Source organism: Mus pahari, chromosome 6 (assembly GCF_900095145.1).
Source record: "Mus pahari chromosome 6, PAHARI_EIJ_v1.1, whole genome shotgun sequence".
Taxonomy (NCBI): Eukaryota; Metazoa; Chordata; class Mammalia; order Rodentia; family Muridae; genus Mus; species Mus pahari.
Window position 1 is genome coordinate 19058654 of NC_034595.1, and position 24057 is coordinate 19082710.

Sequence of the window (24057 nt, forward strand, 5' to 3'; positions counted from 1 at the left end):
GGACCCTCGGTTCTCAAGCCTTCTCTTTTCCCAATTACAATAGCCAAATTGCTTTCTAACATTTAACGTAGGTCGAAATGAGCACTCAAATGGATCCCAGTGTCCTGGTTGCACTTGGGAGCTTGGAGCTTAAAGTTGCTACTATCTGGGTAGCCATGGGTATCTCTCTCCTGCCACTCAGGCTCAGTTTTCCCTTCTGGGAACTAGACACCATTTGCAAGGTCATAATTCTCTAACATACTGAGGGTAATTCAGTGTAGCTCTTGGGCTCATCCTCTTCCTCCCCCTGAATCCTAGAGTTGACTAATGCAGAAGCAGATGGTGCATCTGTGGCAGGGCTGGTTCTGAGCCCCACCATTGGATCCTGACACCAAATGGCTGTGGTCGCTACCTTTTTCAAAGTCACGAGGCCTTCCCACACACATCACAGCATCAAGTGATGAGGGTGGGTTAGATGAACCCCAAGGGCCTTTGGAGTCTAACTTCTAGGATTAAAATCCTGGGTTGTTTTTGTTTTAAAAAACTGTGCAGTTTTAAAAAGAAGGACTCCGGGAGGAGAAAGGAATTCTTTTCACCCCAAAGGTCAAAAAGGGTCACAGAGGACACAAAAGAGCAGGAAAAGGAGGCAATGGGGCGGAAGGCTGACGTGTGGGCAGGACCAAAGATCTGAATCCTCAACTGGGAGGTCTGAGGAATACATTCAAATACTCCAGTCAGTATTCCTTAGGTTCATGCTTGCCTATCCGCCAGAGCCTAAGGCCCACTACCCGCTTCGAAAACCAGGGGGGTGGGCTACTCCACAAAGCGGCAGAGCTGGAGTGAAAAGAAACAGGAGGCCTCTGACACCAGCAGGGAGGAATTCTAGCCCTTCTCCCTGGGTCAGCTTCCTGACTCTCAGGAAGGGGTCAGGATCAGGGAACCCACTTGAAGCTTTCTTAAAAGTAAGGAATAGAGACCATACTTTGATGTGTGCCTTTGAAAGGTGGCCAGAGTCCCGGCACGTGAATCAGGACAGTTAGAACAAGGCGTTCTTAGCAGAACTGAAAGTGACCAGAAATCCATCTGCCCCGAAGTGCATCTGTACACTCATGGCTTAGGTAAGCCTGAAGGGGAAAGAAATCTCTAGAACTGGGATCAAGACCATTACCTGGGCCGAGGCTCACTTCTGTTGCTTGGAGTCCTTGTTGAGTTGGAATAGATATTTAATATTCATGACCCTCCAGTGATCTCCACTTGAAGGGAGAACCCTGGGGCGGGGGCGGGGGGGATTGAAATCTTAAGCAAGTGAGGGAGAGAGTTCTAATTGTGTCCTCCTTTTCTTTTTCTTTTTTTCCTTTCTTTATTTTATTTTTATTTTTTTATTTTTTTGGAGAAAAGGTAATGTGCTTTAATAAAAAATGATGGATGGACAGTCAAGGTGATGTGCAAACTTCGCTGTGTAAAATAAATGAATGAATGAATGGATGGATGGATGGATGGATGGATGGATGGATAAATAAATAAATAAGAAAAGGGCAAGTGCTTGCTTGCACTCAGACCTAGGCTGAAAGCATTGCAAAATGCCTGCCTCGTGCATCACCCTTCCTTCTGTCTCTTCCTATTGATTGTGCCTTCTGTGCCCCCAGTTCTGTGCTTGTTTCCAGGAAGCAGCAGCATGCAAGGAGGTTGGGAGCTGGGGTTAGGGAAGCTGGACAATGCCCCTGACATTGATTTCAAAGTCACTCAAGGGTTGGAGAAAAGAAGCCAAGGAGTCTTTCACCTGGAGAGATCAAGGATTCCTTAAAAATGTACACTGCAGAGGCTGGAAGTTCTAAAGGAAGGTGGGCAGATTAGGAGCTGTAAGGGAGGCTGACAGTCAAGACTGTAAGAAGTTCAGATGATTTAGTGATCGAGGCAAAGAAGAGCTTTTGCAGCGAGGAAGGAGAATCAGCACGGCGGGTTACAGGGAAAGTTGAGTCTGTAGCATTGAAGGTTCTTCAAAGCCTGTGAGGACTGTGGTCATTTATAGCCCAAAAGAACTAGAAGGTGGCTTGTATGTGTACTCTATGCTCTGCCCTCCGTACACTAGGCATCCTTTCACAGACTGTGATCAGCAAATTTATGTGTGTCGCCAAACTCACCACGATGCCGGTTTTGGTAAATAAAACTCCAGTGAAATACATCTAGGTCCCTTTGTTAATATACTGTCACTATAAAGGAGGGATATCGTAATTCAACAGAAACTCCGTATCATCTACAAAGTCAGATATTTACTGTCTATCACTGTGCTGAAGATGTTCCTCATAGCTAGCTGCTATATGGGAAGATAGTAGGTATGAAAATAAGAATAGGTTGGTTCAGGTGGATAAGGAAGAGAGCGGTGGAAAGAGGGAGAAGAAGGCTGAGAGAATGGGAGAGAGATATTGAAAGGGATTCTTTTATCCACACCCCCCAGCACCGGTGCCCTACATTTTTGTTTACACCTCTGTTCCTTCATCATTGAGCAAATAAGCACTTCTCTGTTCCATTCGCCAGCTCTGGCCAGCCACTCTCATATATTTAAGCATGTGTCATTTTGTGTCTGGACGTAATGGTCACTAGAGCCCATATGGCTTCTCTTGTTAAAGGATCAGACAGCACCTGTCCTCAACCCCACCTGTGGAAGGCCCAACACTGCTGTCCCAGCAAATTGCTCTAAGGTGTGTATTTTCAGACCCACAGGGACCCTAGCTGCCAAGGTCACTTGCTGACCTCTTTATAGATGACACAAAAAGCTCCCAAATGTATGAACAATTCAGGGGAAAGTGATCTTCATTCAGTAAATACCTGTGGAGTTGAGAAATGACTACAAGAGAAACAAACCTTCCCAAGTGTCACTCCCTGAGGCAAGATAGCTGACCCTCCTTTCCTCACTCTCACAAGGTCATGGACTGTGGAGGTCGTGCTTCTATTTTACAGAGCCTTGGGGAAGCAAGGTAATTTGCTGGCCATAGGTGCTCTTAAGTCCGCCAGTTCTCAACCTGTGAGTAGTGATCCCTTTGAAGATGGGGCTAGGGACTACCAACCCTATCACAGGAATCACCTAAGACCAATGGAAAACACATCACAATCGCACTACAATTTATAACAATAGCAAAATTACAGTTAACATGAAGTAGCAACAAAAATAATTTTGATTGGAGGTTATCACAATATTAATTCATTAGTGTGTATTAATGGTATACAGAGTTAGGAAAGGCGAGAAAACCGGTATCTTAAGTGGGGTAGTTGAGATTTGCACTCAGATCTGCTTCACTGAAAGTTGAAGAGACCCCAGAAGCTTCCATGAAAATGTCAGACCTTCTGGTTGAACCCGTCTTTTTCCCCCTCCCTGATAATAGTGATACTAATACAGAGAATGGGTCCTTGACGCAGTTATATTAAGTTAATTAAATAATTAATGACGCAGATCCTATAAGGTCGTATTAATATAGGCTGTCTTAAGGAAATCAAGACACAGAGGTGTTCAGTAATTCACTCAGGATTTTCTTTTTTTAACTTATTTTATTAGATATTTTCTTCATTTACATTTCAAATGCTATCCCGAATGTCCCCTATACCCTCCCCCCACCCTGCTCCCCTGCCCACCCACTCCCACTTCTTGGCGCTGGCATTCCCCTGTATGGGGTATATAAAGTTTGCAAGACCAAGGGGCATCTCTTCCCAACGATGGCTGACTAGGCCATCTTCTGCTATACGTGAGGCTAGAGACACGAGCTCTGGGGGTACTAGTTAGTTCATATTGTTGTTCCACCTATAGGGTTACAGACCCCTTCAGTTCCTTGGGTAATTTCTTTAGGTCCTCCATTGGGGTCTCTGTGTTCTATCCTATAGATGACTGTGAGCATCCACTTCTATATTTGCCAGCCATTGGCATAGCCTCACAGAGATAGGTATATCAGTGTCCTTTCAGCAAGATCTTGCTGGCATATGCAATAGTGTCTGCGTTTGGTGGCTGATTATGGGATGGACCCTGGGGTGGGGCAGTCTCTGGATGGTCCATCCTTTCATCTTAGCTCCAAACTTCGTCTCTATCACTTCTTTCGTGGGTATTTTATTCCCTTTTTTAGGGAAGAATGAAGTATCCACATGTTGGTCTTCCTTATTCTTGATTTTCTTGTGTTTTGGAGATTGTATCTTGGATATTCTAGGTTTCTGGGCTAATATTCACTTATCAGTGAGTGCATATCAAGTGAGTTCTTTTGTGATTGGGTTATCTCACTCAGGATGATATCCTCTAGCTACATCCATTTGCCTAAAGAATTTCATAAATTCATTGTTTTTAATAGCTGAGTAGTACTCCATTGTGTAAATATACCACATTTTCTGTATCCATTCCTCTGTTGAGGGACATCTGTGTTGTTTCCAGCTTCTGGCTATTATAAATAGGGTAGCTATGAACATAGTGGGCATGTGTCCTTATTACCAGTTGGAAAATCTTCTGGATATATTCCTAGAAGAGGTATTGGTGGATCTTCTGGTAGTTCTATGTTTTTCTGAGGAACTGCCAGACTGATTTCCAGAGTGGTTGTACAAGCTTGCAATCCCACCAACAATGGAGGAGTGTTCCTCTTTCTCCACATCCTCGCTAGCATCTGCTGTCTCCTGATTTTTTATCTTAGCCATTCTGACTGGTGTGAGGTGAAATCTCAGGGTTGTTTTGATTTGTATGGACACTAACAGAAGTTATGAAACAAATGGATTTAACAGATATCTTCACTCAGGATTTTCATTTACCTGAAGGTATTCTCGGCCTGAAAGAATGGCTCTTGAGCCCAGATGTTGGGCTATTTAGTTTATGTTACATCTTTATCTTTCGGTTTATCTAATAAAATGTGTGCTCTCAAGAGCTGAAGGACCTAACAGCAAACAGAAAATGAGAAGGGGAAATAATTCAAGACACAGTGGAGACTCCAGGTAACAAAAGGATCCCTGGGCCTCTTTAATAAACATCATCTGGAGTGTTTATTTGCAGACAATTAACTACTTAACAAAGGGAGCAACAAAAAGCCTACTTTCTCCAGGCTGCCAGTTGTTAAAGACCTAAAAGAAATTAGCATAAAACAAATTTGAAATTATAATAATCACTAAAGGGGTGGGTTTTTTTTTTTTTTGACTTCCTAGACAGAAAGATGAAATGCCCTGTGCTAGCATTTGCAGTTGTGAGACCAAGCTTCTTTTTCCATGTTGCCTTCTATAGTCCCCAGGCAGTGCCCAGAAGCTGGAAATGCAGGTGAAAGTCTCACAGAGGGGTTTGTCTATCTGAAGCACTTGCTGCATGTTACACTTCCTACGCTTCATACGAACCTTCACTGTGGGCTCTCATCAGTGATGGAAAGGGTGGATGGGGAGGAGTTCACAGGACCCTGGAAGGCTCGTGGTTGCATCTGGTGAGTCCAGGAAATAATCCTGAACAATGGGGCTCAGAGGCATGTGAGAGTTGCACTGTGAACCCTGAAGCTCAGCAGATATACTAGTCCTAGAGGTTCCTGAGGCAGGAACCCACAAGAGACCTGGGGTGTCCGGTCCAGTAGTGATTATGGTTTCTATGCAGAAGCAAAACAAGCTAGAGCAATACTTTAAGACATCAACCTCCTTGAGAGGGGTGCTCTTCAAGGGCCAACAAAGTACTTTTGGCAAGCTGACCTGATGAGAAATCAGAGTGATTTTAGCTTTCAACACCAGTCGGAAAGCCGACCCAAATTATCCATAAGTTTAAATTAAACTATCAACTGCCATTGGCAGTGATGTGAACATTCTGGCAGAAGCCATCCCTCCGTTCAGCAGTCCAACAAAACCGCGCACGTAGCTTGGGTTTAGCCTCATTACTGTGGAAAACGTTGTGCGAACTACTTGAATCCCCAGCTTCTCTTTCTGTTTGCCTCTGTTCTCTTTTGCCAAGAGAGTGCACCAACAGACAGGGTAGCTGGCTGCCTGGACGTGAAGCGTGGGGAGCCTCCTCTTCTTCCAGTCTCATGTCCATGAGCATCTTTCTCTATGTTAGAAATGAGAGCAGTGGTCCTTACCTCAGCTACGGATCTGTCCTTTCATGCACTTAATGAGTGTGGGCCACATTCAGGTATTGAGCAACTCTCACTATGCCAGTCCTGCGCTATGAAGTCTGCATACCTTATTGCCACTGCATGGGCCAGACAGTGATCAATAAATATTAATTATAGTGGCTATTAAAATAGTTATGTTCTTACTCATAAGTAGAGAGTACCCTGTCCCTGGAAGACACCAAAGGTGTGAATCATTCACTATACAGGAAGGTCATGAAGGAGATTCTGTTCAACATCATGATTAAACCAAATATCACTAAGTATTTTTCTACCTATACTTGCCTAGCTTTTTCCCAGAAAACAGCTCTGGGTATTGCTAAAGTACTGTGCTCCCTTGGTTTTTCCTAGTTCTATGTTCATTTTGGCGCAGGCTACTTTCTGAAGTCCACAGTGGGATCCCTCCTCACTCTCAGCTCTCTTCAGAGTCACCCCTTCATAACCCGTTTTCACAGGGTGTGTGTTGTGCCCAGCTGTACCCATTCCACACCCTGCTCCATCCTGCACATTTGAGGCAACCGCTCTGCCAAACACTGAGTCTTTCTCTTCACAGGTTCACGGATCTAGTGTCTCTGCCTGAATTTGAGCGTCACTTATATATTCAACACACGTGGAACTTTAGCAGCTTTCTCCCCAAACCTTCTGGTGGCTCCACTAAACTAATGAAACATTAAAACAAGACTTGCAAGAAACAGCCACATTTTCTCCACCTTTCTCTTTACCTATATTTTAATAACTACCAATCCAACTTCATTTTGAAAAAAATCAATATTTCCTTCCTCATCAATCTCTCCCTATATCCTGAACTATCACTATTTTACCCAAGGCCCCTTGCAACATCTGTCTGAAATGTGGCAAGAAAGCTCCCATGGACTCCCACTTTCTTAGTTTTGTCAGCCACAATCTGTCCTCCAATACGGTGAGAAAATAATTTTCCTAGAATAAACATCTTTTTTGTCCCTCTCCACTGGAGCATGTTCACCATGGATTTGCATTGCCTTTGAGGAAAATGTTAATTCTAAAGATGCAAGGAGAAAGATCATTGACACAAATCATCATGGCCAAATTAATGAAAGCAAGATTTTAAAAAAACTCATATATGTGGGCTGTCTTCACGTAAGGTGGTGGGGGTGGGGATTTGAGAGGTCAGCATTGGACATTGGCAAGATAAGGGTTCTTTATAGCTTAGAGGTAGGGTGTTTCCAAATGAGAAATTTGGTAGGCCAATAGGTGGGGTACAGAAACAGAACATAAGAAGGCGGTTGTAAGAAGATAACCATAATAACCCTTTAAAACAAAGGCAGCATTACAAAATGGTCACAACAACCCCCTGAACCACAGGCAAAGACTCCAGGTGGTCATAACAACCATTTGAAACAAAGACATGATTGCCACTCCTGGAACAGGCAGTATAGAAGCATTGGTAGTTAAGGTTACAGGTGGGGCAAACCCCAATTTTTGAGAAAGAGAAATTTAATCACAAACAGGAATGAATCTAGTTTGTCTTTATTATGTGATGGCTTTCCCACCCAAGATGTAAATGTTTGTTTCAGCAGAAAAATCTAAATTCCTTATTAAACATAGCCTTCAAGCCAAGTAAGATGTGCATGGTCATTTGCAAGTTAGGTTGCTTTGTACGTTCTACTTTCTTTCTAACATTCTTTTATTCACTCAGTTTTCTTTCTCCTGGCAAGGTGTCCTCCTCACTACCCATTGCTTCCTGGAGAGATACAGCCCAGGTGCTACCTCCTAAGGGGAGTTCTTTCAAGTTAGCCTAAAATTGAGCTCCCTTGTGTTCATGCAGCCTCAGACACCTCAGAGCAAACACTATGCTGTCATAGTCCACACACACACACACACACACACACACACACACACACACACATATTTGTAGTATATAGTACATATACTATATATTAGTATATATAGTATATATATGTAATATATACCATAATATATAATTATATATAATATATATTCTGTGGTATATGTAAATAGAAAACAAATGAAGGACGGAAGGGCATTCATTTCTTAGCAATTTAGGTGTTGTATAACTCTTCTAGTCTTTAGAGTCTGACAACTTGTGGCTGAATGGAGACTTTTCTCTTGTGTCTATAAGTGGGACACTTAAGGGCCTCAGAATGGTGGTGACCCTGGAGCAGTGATATGTGTCCGATTCCTAGTTGGGACAAAAAGTGATGGGAACAACTTTTGCCTCCTCATCTACCCAACGGCCTTGTTGCTCAGTTTTAGGAAGCTGCAGAGGTTTTTACAAATATCTGTCATTAAAGCGTTTCTGACCCTTATTTTAGCTTCTTATTAAGAAGGAGTCAGGTGCAAACACGCCTCTCTCCTTCCCCACCTCCGGGCTGCCAGAAGTCCAAACTCTCGAGGACTTGGATGGAGTCGAGTGGGTGTTTAGATTACCTAGGACTCTCTGATAACCCCAACTTGAGCGGCTTTTGAATATCAAGCACGATCCTAGCCTAGCTTCCTTTTGGGTAGAAAACCTAATTAACCAGTAGCTAGAAAGAACGGCAGACATGCCGCCCCCTGGGCAGAGAATTCAAAAGGAAGTGGGTAACTCTGTAAATAGCGCCGCTTTAAGGGGCATTTAAGCCAATGCTCTTTGTTAAGGAAATTGATGGCTTTGTAAGTACTGTGTCTGAAGGGAGCGCTTGAGCTGAAGGCCCCCTCCCATCTCGCCCTGTAAATTCCCTAATGGACTGAGGGGCTGCAGGCTGGGCCCTGCATGTTCAATCATTTGCCAACAAAAACTCAGATTTCTCTCTTAGAAAAGCAAAACGTTTAGTCAAACGTAAGCCATTGAGCCTATGCAGTTGATGTGCAAGGCAAGGTAGTGAGGACTGAGTGTTTCCTTCAGGGAAACCGAGTTTACTAATCTGTTATAGCGGTTTTCTTCCATTGTTGTGATAGTTGCTTGTAGTTTGTCTTATCATTTCGTTTTTCCTAACATCTGCAAAGTTAGTCATTATTTCAACAGTCTCCTAATAAAAAAAAAAAAAAAAAACAACAACAAAAACAACAACAACAACAAAAGACCTGGAATTGAAGACTCCTGATCATTCCAAAGAGGTGACCCCAGATACCTCACGTGTTGGCGCCCCAAGACACAAAATCACTGATCGCCACAGAAGGAAATGGGTTCACCTATCACATAAAACACTTCCTCTGTGTCAGTATCCGTTTCAAAAAGATGTTGAAAAGTGCAGCAGGAGCATACAGGCAAGTTTTGATTTTAGAATCAATCTTGGTTCTGCAGCTGGCTTAGGTGATGAGTTAACTTTTTCGAACCTTAATTTCCTTGTTGTACCATTGGGATAATGATAGCGCTTACTACAAAGTGATCTACTAGGATTAGGTAATTGTAGGTATTTGAAACACTTAGCTAAGAGCCTGGCACTTGGCAAACCTTCCCCTTATTTACTTAGCAAATGTAATAAATGTGATTTTAATTGGCCAAGTAGTTGATGCTATAGAAATGCAACAAAGGGTGGCAGCTAGTCTTTCTAGAAAAGGAATGCCAAACAGGGTTTCCAGAAGGTATGCCTAGTTAAGCTATGAGTTAGAGACAAGTGAAGCAAGTCATAGGAGAAGCAGCTGGGACATCAGACAAAGGCCCATTACAGGTGGGTCGGAAAAGAGTCAATGTATATAATTGCGATTCGGGGCACATGATTACATTTTCAGACCCACTGAGCCCCCTCCTTTTCAGGTTAGATATCTTACTACCTGAGCGGGTATTGCTTAGTGAAGATTCCTATTCTGTATCCCACTCTCTGACTATGGTACAGCTCTTTGTGACCAAGAATTACTTGGTCATCTAGTCTTGGGGGGGGGTTGGTCATCTAGTCTTAAGGGGGGGCATCTCTGGCCAGTGTTCTGGAGTCAATAGCTAGCAATGCAGTCTGCAATCTCTTGCTTTTGTTTGGGCAAACCCCTCTTCCAGTTGCTCTGACCTCAGAGCAACCATGGCTTCTTGGAACAAGAAAAGTCACGATGACTTTTTAGTTTCTGACCAGAAAGGGTAGTGGTTTTGATTTCTATGTCTGAATGTTCTAGTGAAGTCATTAGATTTAGGACCAATGAGCCCATCTTCCTAATCTTTCTTGTCTTCCTTCCCTTTCCTTTAGTGAAAGAGTGGAAAGACATACACAATCTCTTTAAGATCAAAATGCAGTAACAGTACAAGCTTAAGAAACATACCAATTCTAATTGACATAAAATCTCATTCTTAAGCCTAAACATCATCGTGTTCATCATATAAGGAAGAACGAACTTACCCAGTGGTGATTCTTGCCTAACTCCTGACTTTCGATCTTTATATACTCCAATGTGTCTTTCTGGGTTGGAACTGGAAGACCCTATGACTTGAATGCCTCATTCTTTTGGATTTTTCTGAACCATATGGCAGGAGGATGGGCTTTGAGGCAAACCAGAACAATCAAGGCTCAGGATGGGGGACCCAGGTTGACACTCTAGCTACTTGTGGGAGCACTACCCAGCACACTGCAGTCACCTTAGTCATATTTGCCATAGTATGGTTACTGGCTTGATTTCATGTGACGCTCTGACTCATCCTCCAGTCCTTGGCCCACCCCACTGGTACACATAACATCAGTTAACCCAAAAGCCTCTGCTGTCTCTAATGTCCAGGATGCTATAACAGAATGATGGGTTCCTTATTTGCCTAGATTGAGGAAGATACACATGCAGGTATACATTTTTATTTGCCTGCCTGGTCCTTCACTATGCTCACATACATAAAGTTCTCATAGACCTTTTTTTTTTTTTAATCAGATGTTGTATTTTCTCAGTATTTATATAATGGTCCTTTATTAGCCAGTCAGGATCCTTGGAGCTCCACCAACTAACTATGCTACATTAGATTAGATACTTAGTTTTTCTCAATCTCAGTTGCTACATTTGTGAACAAGATATGGATGAGGTGGGTAATCACTGAAGTTATTGCAGTTCAAGACCTTCATTCATACAGTATGCATGTAAATGCAGATGGTCTTCTGAGCATAGACCTTCATTCATTCAGTATGCATATAGATGTAGATGGTCTTCTCTGCATAGACTCTGAACATCACTGTACATCACGGTGACAAAGACAAAATGGCCTGTCCTTCTACTTTCATGGAACAGCTGCTCTCTTTTTAAAGAAAATTGAAGGATCAAATAAATATTTCAAGAGGCAAGTTAATGTCATGAGAGGAGTATAGTAGACAGTGGTAGAGAGAAGCCAGAGCAGAAATTAGAATTGCATTTTGGGAACCTGTTTAGATAATCTTTTATTGAGCAGGCAAATGGTCATGGTATGAGATAACCAAGAAAATGGGAAGCCAGTTTGGTGATTTGGGAGGTGACATTTGACAAAGTAAAAACATTACTTGTGAAATTTCGACACTTTAAGTATTTTCTATAGTACTATTGTATCAGATCTTTACATCCACTTTCCAAAATAGATAAGAAAAGTAAAGTTGCTTTAAAGAATAAATAGCAAAGCAAAAGGAGAGAGTCATGGGGGGGGTGAGATAGGTTATTAGATAGCCAAGAACAACTTAAGACAGGCTTAAAGCTAGAATTTTGATTTTCTGTGCCAGATTTCATGTGTTTTTCATTAAAGTCCTCTTCTACATCTTTCAAAAAAGTTCACTGTATAAGAATTTTGAGGATTTTTATTTCCAGTTGTCCATTTCAGACTGAAAAAAAAAAATATACTGGCTTGAGGATTTGAGGGTTAAAAGAATCAAGAACCAAATAAATTTGAGTAAAATATTTGAAGATTATAAAACTATTTGATCTAACTTGCTTACTAGGCAGAAGGGAAAACTGCAGACCAGAAAAGAGAAAAGCTTTCAGAGTAGAGGAGTCCTCCCCCTTCTCCTTGTCTTCCCTCCCTCCTTCCCTCCCTTCTTCCTCCCCTCCCTTCCTCCTTCCTTCCCTTCTTCCCTCCTTCTCTCCCTTTCTCCTTCCCTCCCTCCCTTCTCCCCATCCCTCCCTCCATTCTTCCTCCCTTCTTCCCTCCTTCTCTCCCTTTCTCCTTCCCTCCCTCCCTTCTCCCCNCCTTCCCTCCCTCCCTTCTCCCCATCCCTCCCTCCATTCTTCCTCCCTTCTTCCCTCCTTCTCTCCCTTTCTCCTTCCCTCCCTCCCTTCTCCCCCGTCCCTCCCTCCATCCTTCCTCCCTTCTTCCCTCATTCTCTCCCTCCTTACCTCCCTTTCTCCCTCCCTACTTCCATCCTTCTTGCTCCCTCCTTCATTTGCAGTCTTCTTCCTATCTTTCTTCCTCTCTCCTTCATCCCTTCCTCTCCCTTTTCTTTTTTCTTTATGTGGTGATAAGATCACATCCAAACCATTGAAAATCTATTTATAGTATGCAGTCTTTTGTTACCTCCTCTGGGCCATTTTTGCATACTTTCTGCATATCAATGTTTAGGGTTTTTTTTCCCCCATGTATTTGTTTAGATTATCTAAACCAATTTTCATTTTGCGATTTCCTGTTGCTGATTACAGAGGTCTTGGTGTCTCAGGCATCATTTGTTCTCGTGTTCACATCTATTTTGTTGTCACTAATAATTCATATGGTATGAATTGTCCTCACTCTTTGGTATCGTGAAATGTAATTGGAGCTCCAAAGAGACATAGATAGAAAATGATTTGGGGCTTGGACTATTGGGGTCTGTTAGATATGTAGTCATTTATTTAGATCTCTATCTTTGCTACAACTTTTTCAGCCCATTTAAATAAATACACTAAATTCAAGGTGATGTCAACACACCTTCAATTCTAATTCAGAAGACTGCCAAATCTCTTTATTAAATTTCAGTATAACATGTATTCCCCTTTCTCTCCAGATTCTCTATTTCTTTTCAAAATTGCCAAAAGCCAGAAAATAAAACAATGTTTCAAACATAAGGTGGATCACAAAGAACCATGTTAATGACTAGTTACAGAGTTGTACTGTTGCAATTATGTATGCCAGAGCTTGGTCTAGACTTTCCTTTAAAAATTTCATTAAATTCTTTATGTAGAATAATTTGTTAAAAATAACTTAAAATCAGATTTGACACTCATTTTGGGTTTTTATTCGTTTGTTTTTTTGTTTTGTTTTGTTGTAGAAAATGTATCACTCTATAGCCAAGTATCCTAGGTTTTTGCCAGCTTGACAAAACCTAGACACATCTAGGAGGAGGGGAATCTCAGTTAAGGAATTGCTTCCATCATATTGGCCTGTGGGAAGCTCTATGGGCAAATTTTCTTAATTAGTAGTTGATGTAGGAGGGTTCATCCCACTGTAGAGAATACCATCCTTGGGCATGAGGAGCTGGGGTGTATTGTAGAAGTTACCGAAGCATGAGCCAAGAACAAGCCAGTAAGCAGCATTCTTCTATGGTCTCTAGTTCAGGTCCCAGCTCTAGTTTCCTGCCTTGAGTTCCTACTCTGGTATTTCTCAATGGTATACTGGGATGTGGAAATATAAGCCCTACAAACCCTTCCTTCCCCTTCATACAAAAACAGTGCTTTGTGGAGCTGGAGAATTGACTTAGCACTTCAGAGCTCTTGCAGAGGATTGGGGTTTCCAGAATTCATGTTAGGTGACTCAGAATGGCTCAGACCTCCACTTTGAGAGGATTCCCTAGTCCCTGACTACCATAGGCACCTTCATGCACCTGGTGCACATAAACTCACCTAGGCATATACACGTAACAAAAACAGAGAAAGAAATCCTTTTAAAGTTTCATTGAGATGTTGACTCTCCCTCTCATCCCCTTATATCCTCTTCAGCCCAGTCCCTTCTCCACAGTCATGGCGTTTAAATTTTAGTGACTATCACTTAGGAATACCTTGTCCAAGCCGTCAAGCCCCTAAGATATAGAAAGTTGAAATGACATGTATAACAATCAATAATCTGAGTCAGCTCATTACATAGTTTGAATCCAGGGTTCTGATTTTAAAAGAAAGAACTCTTCACAATACATCTATTCTAGTCTTTGCCTGGATTTTAGTGAAAATCTATCACTTGGTCTTCAACGCTGTAGTGGGTTTACCAATCTCTACCTATCTCAGGAAGAGGGTTTACCATGTGCTTTCGGGATGCACGGGCAGAGTATTTCATTCTGACATTCTGTACAGATGAGAACAGGACAAGATGACTATGCAGAGCTGACAAGTTGCCTGTCCACACACAGAAGGTCAATCTGCCTCATACTCTTGAAACTAAGCTCATTTCCTCCAAATGAAAAAGAAAGTTTTTGCTTTCTAAAAACTCAGCTGAGGAAGGCTGACCTTCTCAGTTCCCATCAAGTATTCTTTCTGGGTGGACAGATTTCCAAATGTACCATTAAATCTGTAAGAATGAATCTGAGATGGTGAATTCATCTTTGGTAGGAGAAGATGGTTAAAGGAGAGATCAGACTGCCTAGTATAAGATTCACTGTAAGCCAGACCCTTTTTATGTTTGTTTGTTTGTTTGTTTGTTTGTTTGTTTTTTGGGGGGGGTTTCAAGACAGGGATTCTCTGTATAGCCCTGGCTGTCCTGGAACTCACTTTGTAGACCAGGCTGACCTCGAACTCAGAAATCTGCCTGCCTCTGCCTCCAAGTGCTGGAATTAAAGGCATGTGCTACTATTGCCCAGCTTCTTGTGTCTCAGTTCTTTCTCCTTCATCCTAAGACAAAACCTTTAGCCGGGCGTGGTGGCGCACGCCTTTAATCCCAGCACTTGGGAGGCAGAGGCAGGAGAATTTCTGAGATCGAGGCCAGCCTGGTCTACAGAGTGAGTTCCAGGACAGCCAGGACTACACAGAGAAACCCTCCCTGTCTCGAAAAACAAAAAAAAAAACCAAACAAACAAACAAAAAAAGATTTAATGTATTCTATGCATGAGTACACTACCATTGCTTTCTTCAGACCCCACTATAGATGGTTGTGAGCTACCATGTGGTTGCTGGGAATTGAACTCAGGACCTCTGGAGAGCAATTGGTGCCTTTAACTGTTGAGCCATCTCTCCAGTCCCCTGAAACAGAATTTAAAGGATTTTCCAAAGCACAACAGGCACTCTCTAGTTCATTCATTCATTCATTCATTCATTCATTGACTCATTCAACAAACACTTGTCAGAAGTCTACCAGGGTTTCTAGCACTCCTTCCCTCGCTCTGCCCTCTTCTCTCTCTCTATCGCTCTCCTCTCTTTTCCTCTCACTCTTTCACAATATCCCTTCCTGCTTCAAGTGGACTATGTTCCATTATCAATCTTATCAGGCTACTACACTGGAAGTAGGATGGCAGGGCAATCATTTGCTCTTGCTGCAGACTTCAAATTCTGCGCAATCCCCTGCTCACCACCAATGTAAAGCCCTCAAGGAACCCTAAGTAAATGGATGTAATGGAAACAAAAAGCCCCGTTTGTTTTATTGTTCTGTCGCTGCTGTCTTTGTTTTTCCTGGCCGTGCATTTGTATTCCATTCCTTACCCTGTTCTCTTTAGTGCTTGAGGCAGAGGGAGTGAGGAAAAGAGAGAGAATTCCCCAGACAAAACACTGGCAGATGGAGTGAAGGGGCTCCCCTAGGACACTAGTAGCAAGAGAAACTGAATTGCAGAGTCCAAGGATGTTATTTTTAAAAGAGTCTAACAATAGCTTTGTCAGCATAATGTTGGAAACAAGACATACTCATATTCTCTCTCTCTCTCTCTCTCTCTCTCTCTCTCTCTCTCTCTCTCTCTCTCTCTGTCTGTCTCTCCTCACTCCTTCCCTCTCTCCATTCATTCATTTTTGCTCCCCTTTCTATTCTCTCCAACACTCTTCCTTTCTCTTTAAAACTGCTAAAATGCATTTATTTATTTATGTATTTATGTATTTATTTATTCATTTATTGTAATAAAAAAGGGGGTGCCAGCTTGCATATGCTTCAGAAGTTTGGTGCAGCTTGGGGAAGTGAGTCCACCATGTGGATCTCAAGTATTGAATTCAGGTTATCAGGCTTGCTGTCAAGTAGCTTTTCCCACTCACCCATCTTTCCAGTCTGAACCTCTCTTTATTCAATGATAGCTCCTCTCTATCTTTCAAGGTTTGTGGCCTATCTATTGACTACCTTACTATTTATCTATGCAACTATGCAACTCTTCTCCTGCTCCTGTCTGTCCATACCTCCTTCCACTCTCAAATTCTAGTTCTAATCAAACAGATTTATTGCACCCTAAATCTAAACATAAAGAAGTAAGCCTTTAAAAGACCATACATTTATCCAATTTTTTTTTTTTTTTTGCTACTCTGAGTGTGCCCTTTGCCTTGGGAAATGAATTGAGTTATCTTAGAAGGTAGGTATTATATAATCTTATTATAATTTCTCACCATCTCTCTTCACCTTGTGCGAAGAGAAAGTTGGTACTAAAGTTAACCAACCTCACAATCTTACCCTAGAGAGGTCCTGTTTTATCATTCTCTAAATGATGAATAGAAACAACTCTCTGCTAAGCATAAAGAGACACAGAGGCTAGGCATAAGGGTCCCAGTTCTCACCCTCGGAGCAGCTGTCTCTGTGGCCGAGAACTGGACTATATAACTTCCTGCAGTTCCCTTCATTGGGCTTAGGTTTATGGCAGATTGCCCTTTGGTTGGACCTAAAGTTTTATCGTAACTGAATTGGCTACCATCCCCAGTGTCTGTGAGACTGTGGTAAATGCTGACCTTGTCTACTTTCCATGTTGGAAGTGTCTGACATGCTGGTCACTGGAGCTCTCTGCTGGCTTCCAACCATCGTGCAATAATTAAATTATAATGAATTGACTTACTCTGGCACATTTGATAGTATTTTACTACGTTGACTGTTTGTAGGAATAAACAAAGAATTTTGGAACTTGGAAAAGGCTCAACATTCTGCTGCCCCTGAATTCAATAACTCCCTTTACAGATAACAACATAAAAATTCAAGTCCTTTTCCCTCATGACCCCTAGCTTTTCTCTAGAAGGTAGAATGTTTGAAAGTATTTCAAGTAAGTATTGATTTCACAAGCTGATTTAAATTCAGCCACTTAGAAAGGAATTGACCCTTTAGAAGAAATGCATATTTTGTCATGAGTGTTTTAGGATGTATAAGGCATATTTATGTTCCTTTCCAGTGGAGATATTGTCCTTAGAGGGACAATTAGAATCATGTTAGAGGAGGGGGACAGGATTCAGAGACAAACCTACCTTTTATAGTTATAAGCATTGCAAGGGATAGAGAAGAAACCAACACCTTTGACTTTAAACTTAGTACCTTCTCCAGAGTTCTGCTCCAGTCAATATTAGATGGATGACCCAGATCAAACCATAAGTCCACAGGAACCCAGAGATGTTAATAAAATAGGCACTTTGTACAGAGGTGCTGCTTAGATTTGCCTTGCAGCACTGGAGAGTGGTAGAGCAGAACGGACACTAGTTTTAAAAGGTGACAGGAAGATCTTTTAGGGAGATCCACTTTGCCTCTCCCTGAATTGTTCTATATTGAATACATAGGTCAGATCTTCTTTGACGGCATCCTCCTCATGACTACTCTGATGCTTGTCCTTACAGACAAAGGAGCACTGGTGTAACCAGCCACAGTTTTTAATGACATCCATAAACAAAGCAACAAAGCAAAACAAGAATTTCAAAAAAAAAAAAAAAAAAAAAAAAAAATTAAAAAAAAAAAAAAAAAAAAAAAAAAAAAAAAGAATTTCATCACTTGGCATCTCGATGAGACACTGAAGAATATCATCTAAGACTGTGGGGGCATTAGACTGGGTGCTTTGAGTCTCCATAGTCTATAGCTACCTGTTTTGCTCTGATGACTGATTCCAGAGAAGAAAAGAGACCATTTAATAAAACACAGAAGTTTAGTTGCTGAGCTGAGACTGAAGTTGGTTTGTTCTTTATGCAAAAGTGAAATCTTCTTTGGAGTTAAATAAACCCAGGCTGCACGCTTAAAGTCCTATGGTGTTGAGTAACATGCTTAGGTCTTGCAAAGTGAGTTGGGTCCCTAGAGCTGGCACTTACAAATTGTGCAACTTGGACACCTATTAAAGACATGCAGCATCTCAGTTTCTGTATCTAGAATATTTGAGTTGTAATTAAAATACTTCCTGTGATGACATTGTGATTGAACCTCACTTGAGAGGAGTAGGAATTTATGAATTTTGTTGCAGGTGGGGCAACAGACCCACACAGACAAGCTCTGCCTTCCCAGCATACGCTAGGTGTGCAGTCAGGTATGTCAACCATAAGCACAAACCTGTGTGACAAATTTCTAGAACATTCTCACCTTGCATAGAACCCATGGACATTGCACACAGTTTCCACCCCCACCCCAACCAAATGCAACCTAGATGTTGTAGTTTCTACTCTCAGTTTCTACGTGGTGTGTGTGTGTGTGTGTGTGTGTGTCTGTCTGTCTGTCTGTCTGTCTGTCTGTAAAAGGAGTCATGCAGCGCTGTGCTTCATTTATTCAGCATTGCTCCTACCAATTTCAAATAAGTCATTGTGCATGGCAAGACTTCTTAGATTCTTTTCCCATTAAGGCTGAAGAGTATCCCAATGTAACTAAAGATCATAGGTTCAACGGATCCTCTGATCTGGATGGTCTGTTCCACAGCTGCTGAGGAGAGTTAAGGCCAGAAGAAATATTTAATTATTGACTCCCTTCCTATGTCCATTTCCCACAGATGAACCCAGCCGGTGCTATTTCCATGATGGGGATGGGATGTGTGAAGAGTTTGAACAAAAAACTAGCATTAAAGACTGTGGTGTCTACACACCCCAGGGTTTCCTGGATCAGTGGGCGTCCAATGCTTCAGTATCCCATCAAGATCAGCAGTGCCCAGGTTGGGTTGTCATTGGGCAGCCAGCGGCATCTCAGGTAAGTTCCTAGCCTTGCAGGGCTCCTGTTGCTGGTTCTCTGTTTTCCTGTTACGGCTCTCAAGGTGCCCACTTCAAGCACAGTGTCACAGAACATCTCTACCAGAGCATACCTTTAGCCAACTGTGATATAGCACCTCTTCACTCTCACTGATTAAGGATAAGGCATATTGTGATGAAGGTGAGGGAATGCAAACGCCATGGGAATAATGACTGTTCTCCTATGGGCTTCTTATTATGATTCAAATATGGGAAAGAACTGGCATTTGAATTTACCATTGGAATTCAGTGGGGGTAAGAACAAATTTATTTGGAAAAAAATCTTAGGGTATTTTGTTTTGTTTTGTTTGTTTGCTTGCTTGCTTTTGTTTTGTGGGGTTTGGGGTGGTTGATTTTTTTTTTGGGAGGGGCAGTTACTGAATTAATAGCAGTCCTACCACAAACTTGTGTAATGTCTCTACACCATTCTGGGTTCCACGTTTTCTTCCTGGCTCTCATTCCTGTATTTAAAATAAGAGTTTAGCTTGGTGTTCTTCAGGGATGTTGCCACTTCTAAGAAGCTGTGACTCAGTGCATGGTCCCCTAATGCACTATTTATATGACACGGTTCACCCACAGGGTACTCATAGCCTAGTTGAGGGAGGGAGAGTTTTGGGGGCAGAGCTTATGTGATCCTAGGATATCTGTGCTTCCCCAGAGCCCCCTTTGCAATTATCCTGCTGAGAAAACACCTGCCTTCTTCTGAGACTCCCATTTCCCAGAGACCTAGCTCAGTGCTGCTGACTGCCCGGCACAGTGGCCAATTTTCAACCTAGTCTTCCTCTTGGCTTTGCAGGTGAGCCGTCATTCTCAGACATCCTTCTGATCCTGCTTCTTTATTTCAAGTGTGTTGGAGTCCAGCTGGCATTTTGATGAATGGGAATTGGGACTTTGAGCTAGGGTCCACTGAGAGTTATTGAATGTGCTGCACCTCCCATATATTCAGCTTCATTTCTATTTGATCATCTCTTCATCTCTCCTACCTGTGTTCATATTATTCAAATTTGTATTTACTCATTTGCATCTATGAGTGGATGTCCTTAGGAAAATGGAAGGTGTGAGTTACCCAGGATCCCCAGGTGCCTCTCATGTGCCATGTCTGTCTGGCCATGAATGGGTCAGCATTCCTCTTATTTGTGTGCTACATCAGCACTGGTTGGACTCACCTGTATGGTCATAGCTTCATAGAGAACTTCAGGAATCTTATCTGTGTACCCTATTACTTCCCACAGTGGGATACTGGGGGTTTAAATGTATACTGTGGTGTCGTTCATCTTTTCTCTTCCTCAAAGCACAGCATCTAGAAAACAGTGGGTGCCAGGACTGCCTGGCTTTGTTTTACTGTAAATATGTGTGCACGTATGCACACATATAAACACCTGCCTACAACTGACAACCAGAGATGTCCAGCCATTGTTTCTCCATCACATCAAAGGTGCAGGAGTTCAAAAATCACCTAATGTCCTATTCCTAGAGATGCTTAAAAAACAACATTCAAATGAGGTAATTATTAACGCTTTTCATATGCAGGAATAATGGGAGCAACTGTACTTAAAAATTATGCAGATTATTGTTAATAATGTGATTAAAAAAACTTCCCAGTCTCCTTATTTTGAAAACAAACAAACCAACAAAACCCCCCAAAAAACAAACCCCAAAACAAACAAACAAACAAAAACCCCCAAACCTTTCATGGCACAGTTAATCCAATCTTTTAGGGAGAAGTCTGCCAGGAATTATGGCTGATTAGTTCTCCTTAAACAAAAATCCAATTTAAAAAATCATTATAAATACTAGCTTTTCAATCTATAAAGAGGAGGGGAGGAAACAAAATCATCGCACTGAATTATTCATTGTTACCAAATTTATTTTAGTGAAATCAACGAGGTTCCATTACTCTGAGCTTGTGTATAATCTTTGTTACAAGGAGAATTAACTGTAACTAAATTTGCCATTATGAGATCAGCTCACCATAGTCTATGGGGTCAGTTTGTGCAGGCTGGGCTCAGAACCAGGAAAACAAAGGTCTTGGGGGGCACAGAACAATAGTGTCCCAGTTCCTTTACTTGAAAGCAAATGTGCCTACTGCGCATATGCATATGTGCTCTTGCACACAGGTACAGCCATGCGTATGCAAACACATACGCAATTGTGGACAGTACAACACAAAGTCGGTTTCCTTCCGGGCAAGCATTATTCCTGAAGTGAAAGTATTGCCCCCTTCTGACAAGGGAGAAGGAGACGGATCCGTGTCCATTATTACCTTGAACAGTGGTGAGAGGAGCCCAATAGTTAATTTTCACCCTGTCAGGCAGGGCCTCTAGTGAAGATGTTGTCGGTGAGCACCGAGGAGCTGGAAGGCTCTTGAAAGTTGAATTGAAGAATAAGATTGGAAGGGGTATCCTGGGTCTCTCACCTTCTCTCAACTTGTTCCTCCTCCAGCTCTCTTTCTCTCCCCTCTCTTCATTTGCTTCCTCTTCGTCTTTTCTCTTATCCCCTCCTTCTTCTTTTGCCTTATCCTCCACCCACATGTGCATATATGAATAGGCCCATAGGAGCTCAGTCTAGACACTATACAAATCAAATGCAGGAGAACAGAGTGAAAGGAACCAGACACATCTGAATTTCACCACACACACACACACACACACACACACACACACACACACACACACACACAGCCGATTGCTTTCTTCATGGTAAACACTCTATGGTCTATCTTGGAGCCCTGCAGGAAGGGCTGTAGTCTCCCCAGTCATGTAAAGAATCTTGTCTTAGAGGTAGATCTTATAAGATGGCAATGGGAGCCTAAAAACATGTGGCCACATCCAAAGTTGGGAGTTACTGGATTCCAGGGAAGCATGCAGAGTTTTTGATGACATGTGTTAGGGTCTCAAACTCCCCTACACAGAGTCACAGTCTCTGGAACTGAGACTGCTCCCACTCTCTACCACACACTGACCCTCTTCTGCAGTCTTTTGGTCTTCACCAGAGCAAGCTTGGCCTGAGGAATTATGAAACTGCCCAGCCATTCCCTTATCTCCTTTACAAACTAGTTTACTTCACTCTCTTCAAGCCTTTCTGCGGTGTTATAAAAATGGTAAAAACTCAGGTGTTTGCTGGAACTATGTACCTATCTCTGTGTCTATGATTTAACCCATGGAGCTTTAAGACCCCATCTCTAACCTCAGCACTGTTCAAAAAAATAAGTGTGAGAATTCTCTCCAAATTATAGCTGCATTATAGTAATTCATCAGTCACTGTGACTAGTGAGAATGATGGACATGGTTTGTATTATGTGAGCTTAGAATGCCAGTCTAAACTTGAGCTTTGATTTTGCATAACCCTGCCACTTCTAATGATTTCCAGTCTCTCTCCCTCATTCTCCTTCAACAACTTTCCCAAATTTGGTTACAGTAAAGCTACCCATGAATGCTGAGTCTTGTACCCAAATGTTATCAGACATATCAAAGCTTCCTGGTTGTGTAAATTGGGCTGAATATCCTATAATGAGAAACATTCCTTGAATATTTGGGCTATGCACCTTCCTGACCCAGCTAGAATCAAGAAGTTCCTGTAAGTGAACAAAAATGGAAATGAAGAAAGAGAATCCAGTTATCTCTCTTCTGGGAACCTCAGAAAAGGTTCAGTTTGGTTTGGTTTAAGTGCTTGCAAAGATCTTGTCTTGTTCATACTTTGCTTCCATGCCTCACATTTCTCCAATAGTTTATACCAAAGACTGCCAAAACACAAAGTCAATATGTCCCCCTTCTGCCCTCATCCCCAGAGCTTCTCCCTAAGACTATTTCCTCCTGTGTAAACAGGCAGCCCCTCTTTGGCATGGATTAAAGAAGAGATGGAGATGCTAAGAGGAGCTAGAATCTTCAGTGTTCTCATAGGGATTGCAGACCATCAGTCAACCAACCAGTTTATTGGGTTAAACTGTTTTAGGGTTAAACTTATCCTGACCATTTCTACACTAGTGGTTTAAGGAGCAACGTAAAGCAAACCTCTTCTGAGAATAAATGAGAAGCGAGAGACAAATCCACACTGAAGCAAGGGTTGTGATACAGTAAGCTCCTCCCATTCTGGAGCTTTCTGGATAGTTCAGGCTAGGCTGCTGGTTCTGTGGAGAGTCCTGCATTAACGAGCACCATCACTTCTTTATTTGTAACTAGTTTTGATTGTGTTTGTCATTAACCTTTTGGGGAGTAGATGAGTCCTTTGCAACTTCATTCTGAGTTGCTGTCATCTGATCTTTGGCATGCTCATCTATCTTTTTCTTTCTTTCTTTCTTTCTTTCTTTCTTTCTTTCTTTCTTTCTTTCTTTCTTTCTTTCTTTCTTTCTTTCTTTTCGCTCCATTAAAACACAAACCATGTCAGGCTCAATGCTAGAGCAATCACTTACTTGTTTGGTTTAAAGAAAGGTGGAGAGTCATATTTGTAGTCTGTGTCAATGAGTGGGAAGAGAGAACATACACAATAATGATAATAATAAAAAAAGGGAAAATCACAGTTTTGACATTTAAAGTCAAATACATGCAGATCTGGCTTTGCCCTTCTAACTTCTGTTTCTGGAAGCATTTGGCAAGCTATTCCTCCAGGAAGCTCAGTGTACCCCTTTGAAAAATGGAAATGGTATCGGATTGTGGAGATTAACCATGCAGAGTAAACAGAGAACACTTGCTTTTTAAACTTAACTGGTATTACCAGTGTCAGTGACCTGTCTCCTGCATGTTAGGTTCCACTATACACCCCCACCCTGAGCTGACTACAGTGACCCATACAGGAGATACAACTGGTCACATTCTACCCACTTAAGCATAGTCGTATCATCAAACATGTGTTGCTCACCCAGGACTGTGCTAGGCATGATGGGAATCTCTAAGAAAGCTCAGGTTCTCTTTCTGCATTCAGAGAGCTTATTGTTACACCCAAGGGGTGTGTACACCTGGAAACAGTAGTCAAAGATCTCAGGATATAAACTCTAGAGGAAATTCCCCAGGGAAGAAAACACACAGTTGTTAGCCTACTCAGCCAG

At 42.0% G+C, this 24057-nt stretch overlaps 1 protein-coding gene across 1 annotated transcript in view; it reads left to right on the forward strand.

The window, feature by feature from the left end:
- Pappa (pappalysin 1) overlaps positions 1 to 24057 on the forward strand; it is a 229112-nt gene that overhangs the window by 116769 nt on the left and 88286 nt on the right. The window contains exon 10 of the mRNA XM_021200408.2: positions 18785 to 18978. Within this exon, the coding sequence (XP_021056067.1) occupies positions 18785 to 18978 (194 nt within the window). The remainder of the gene's footprint in view (positions 1 to 18784; positions 18979 to 24057) is intronic.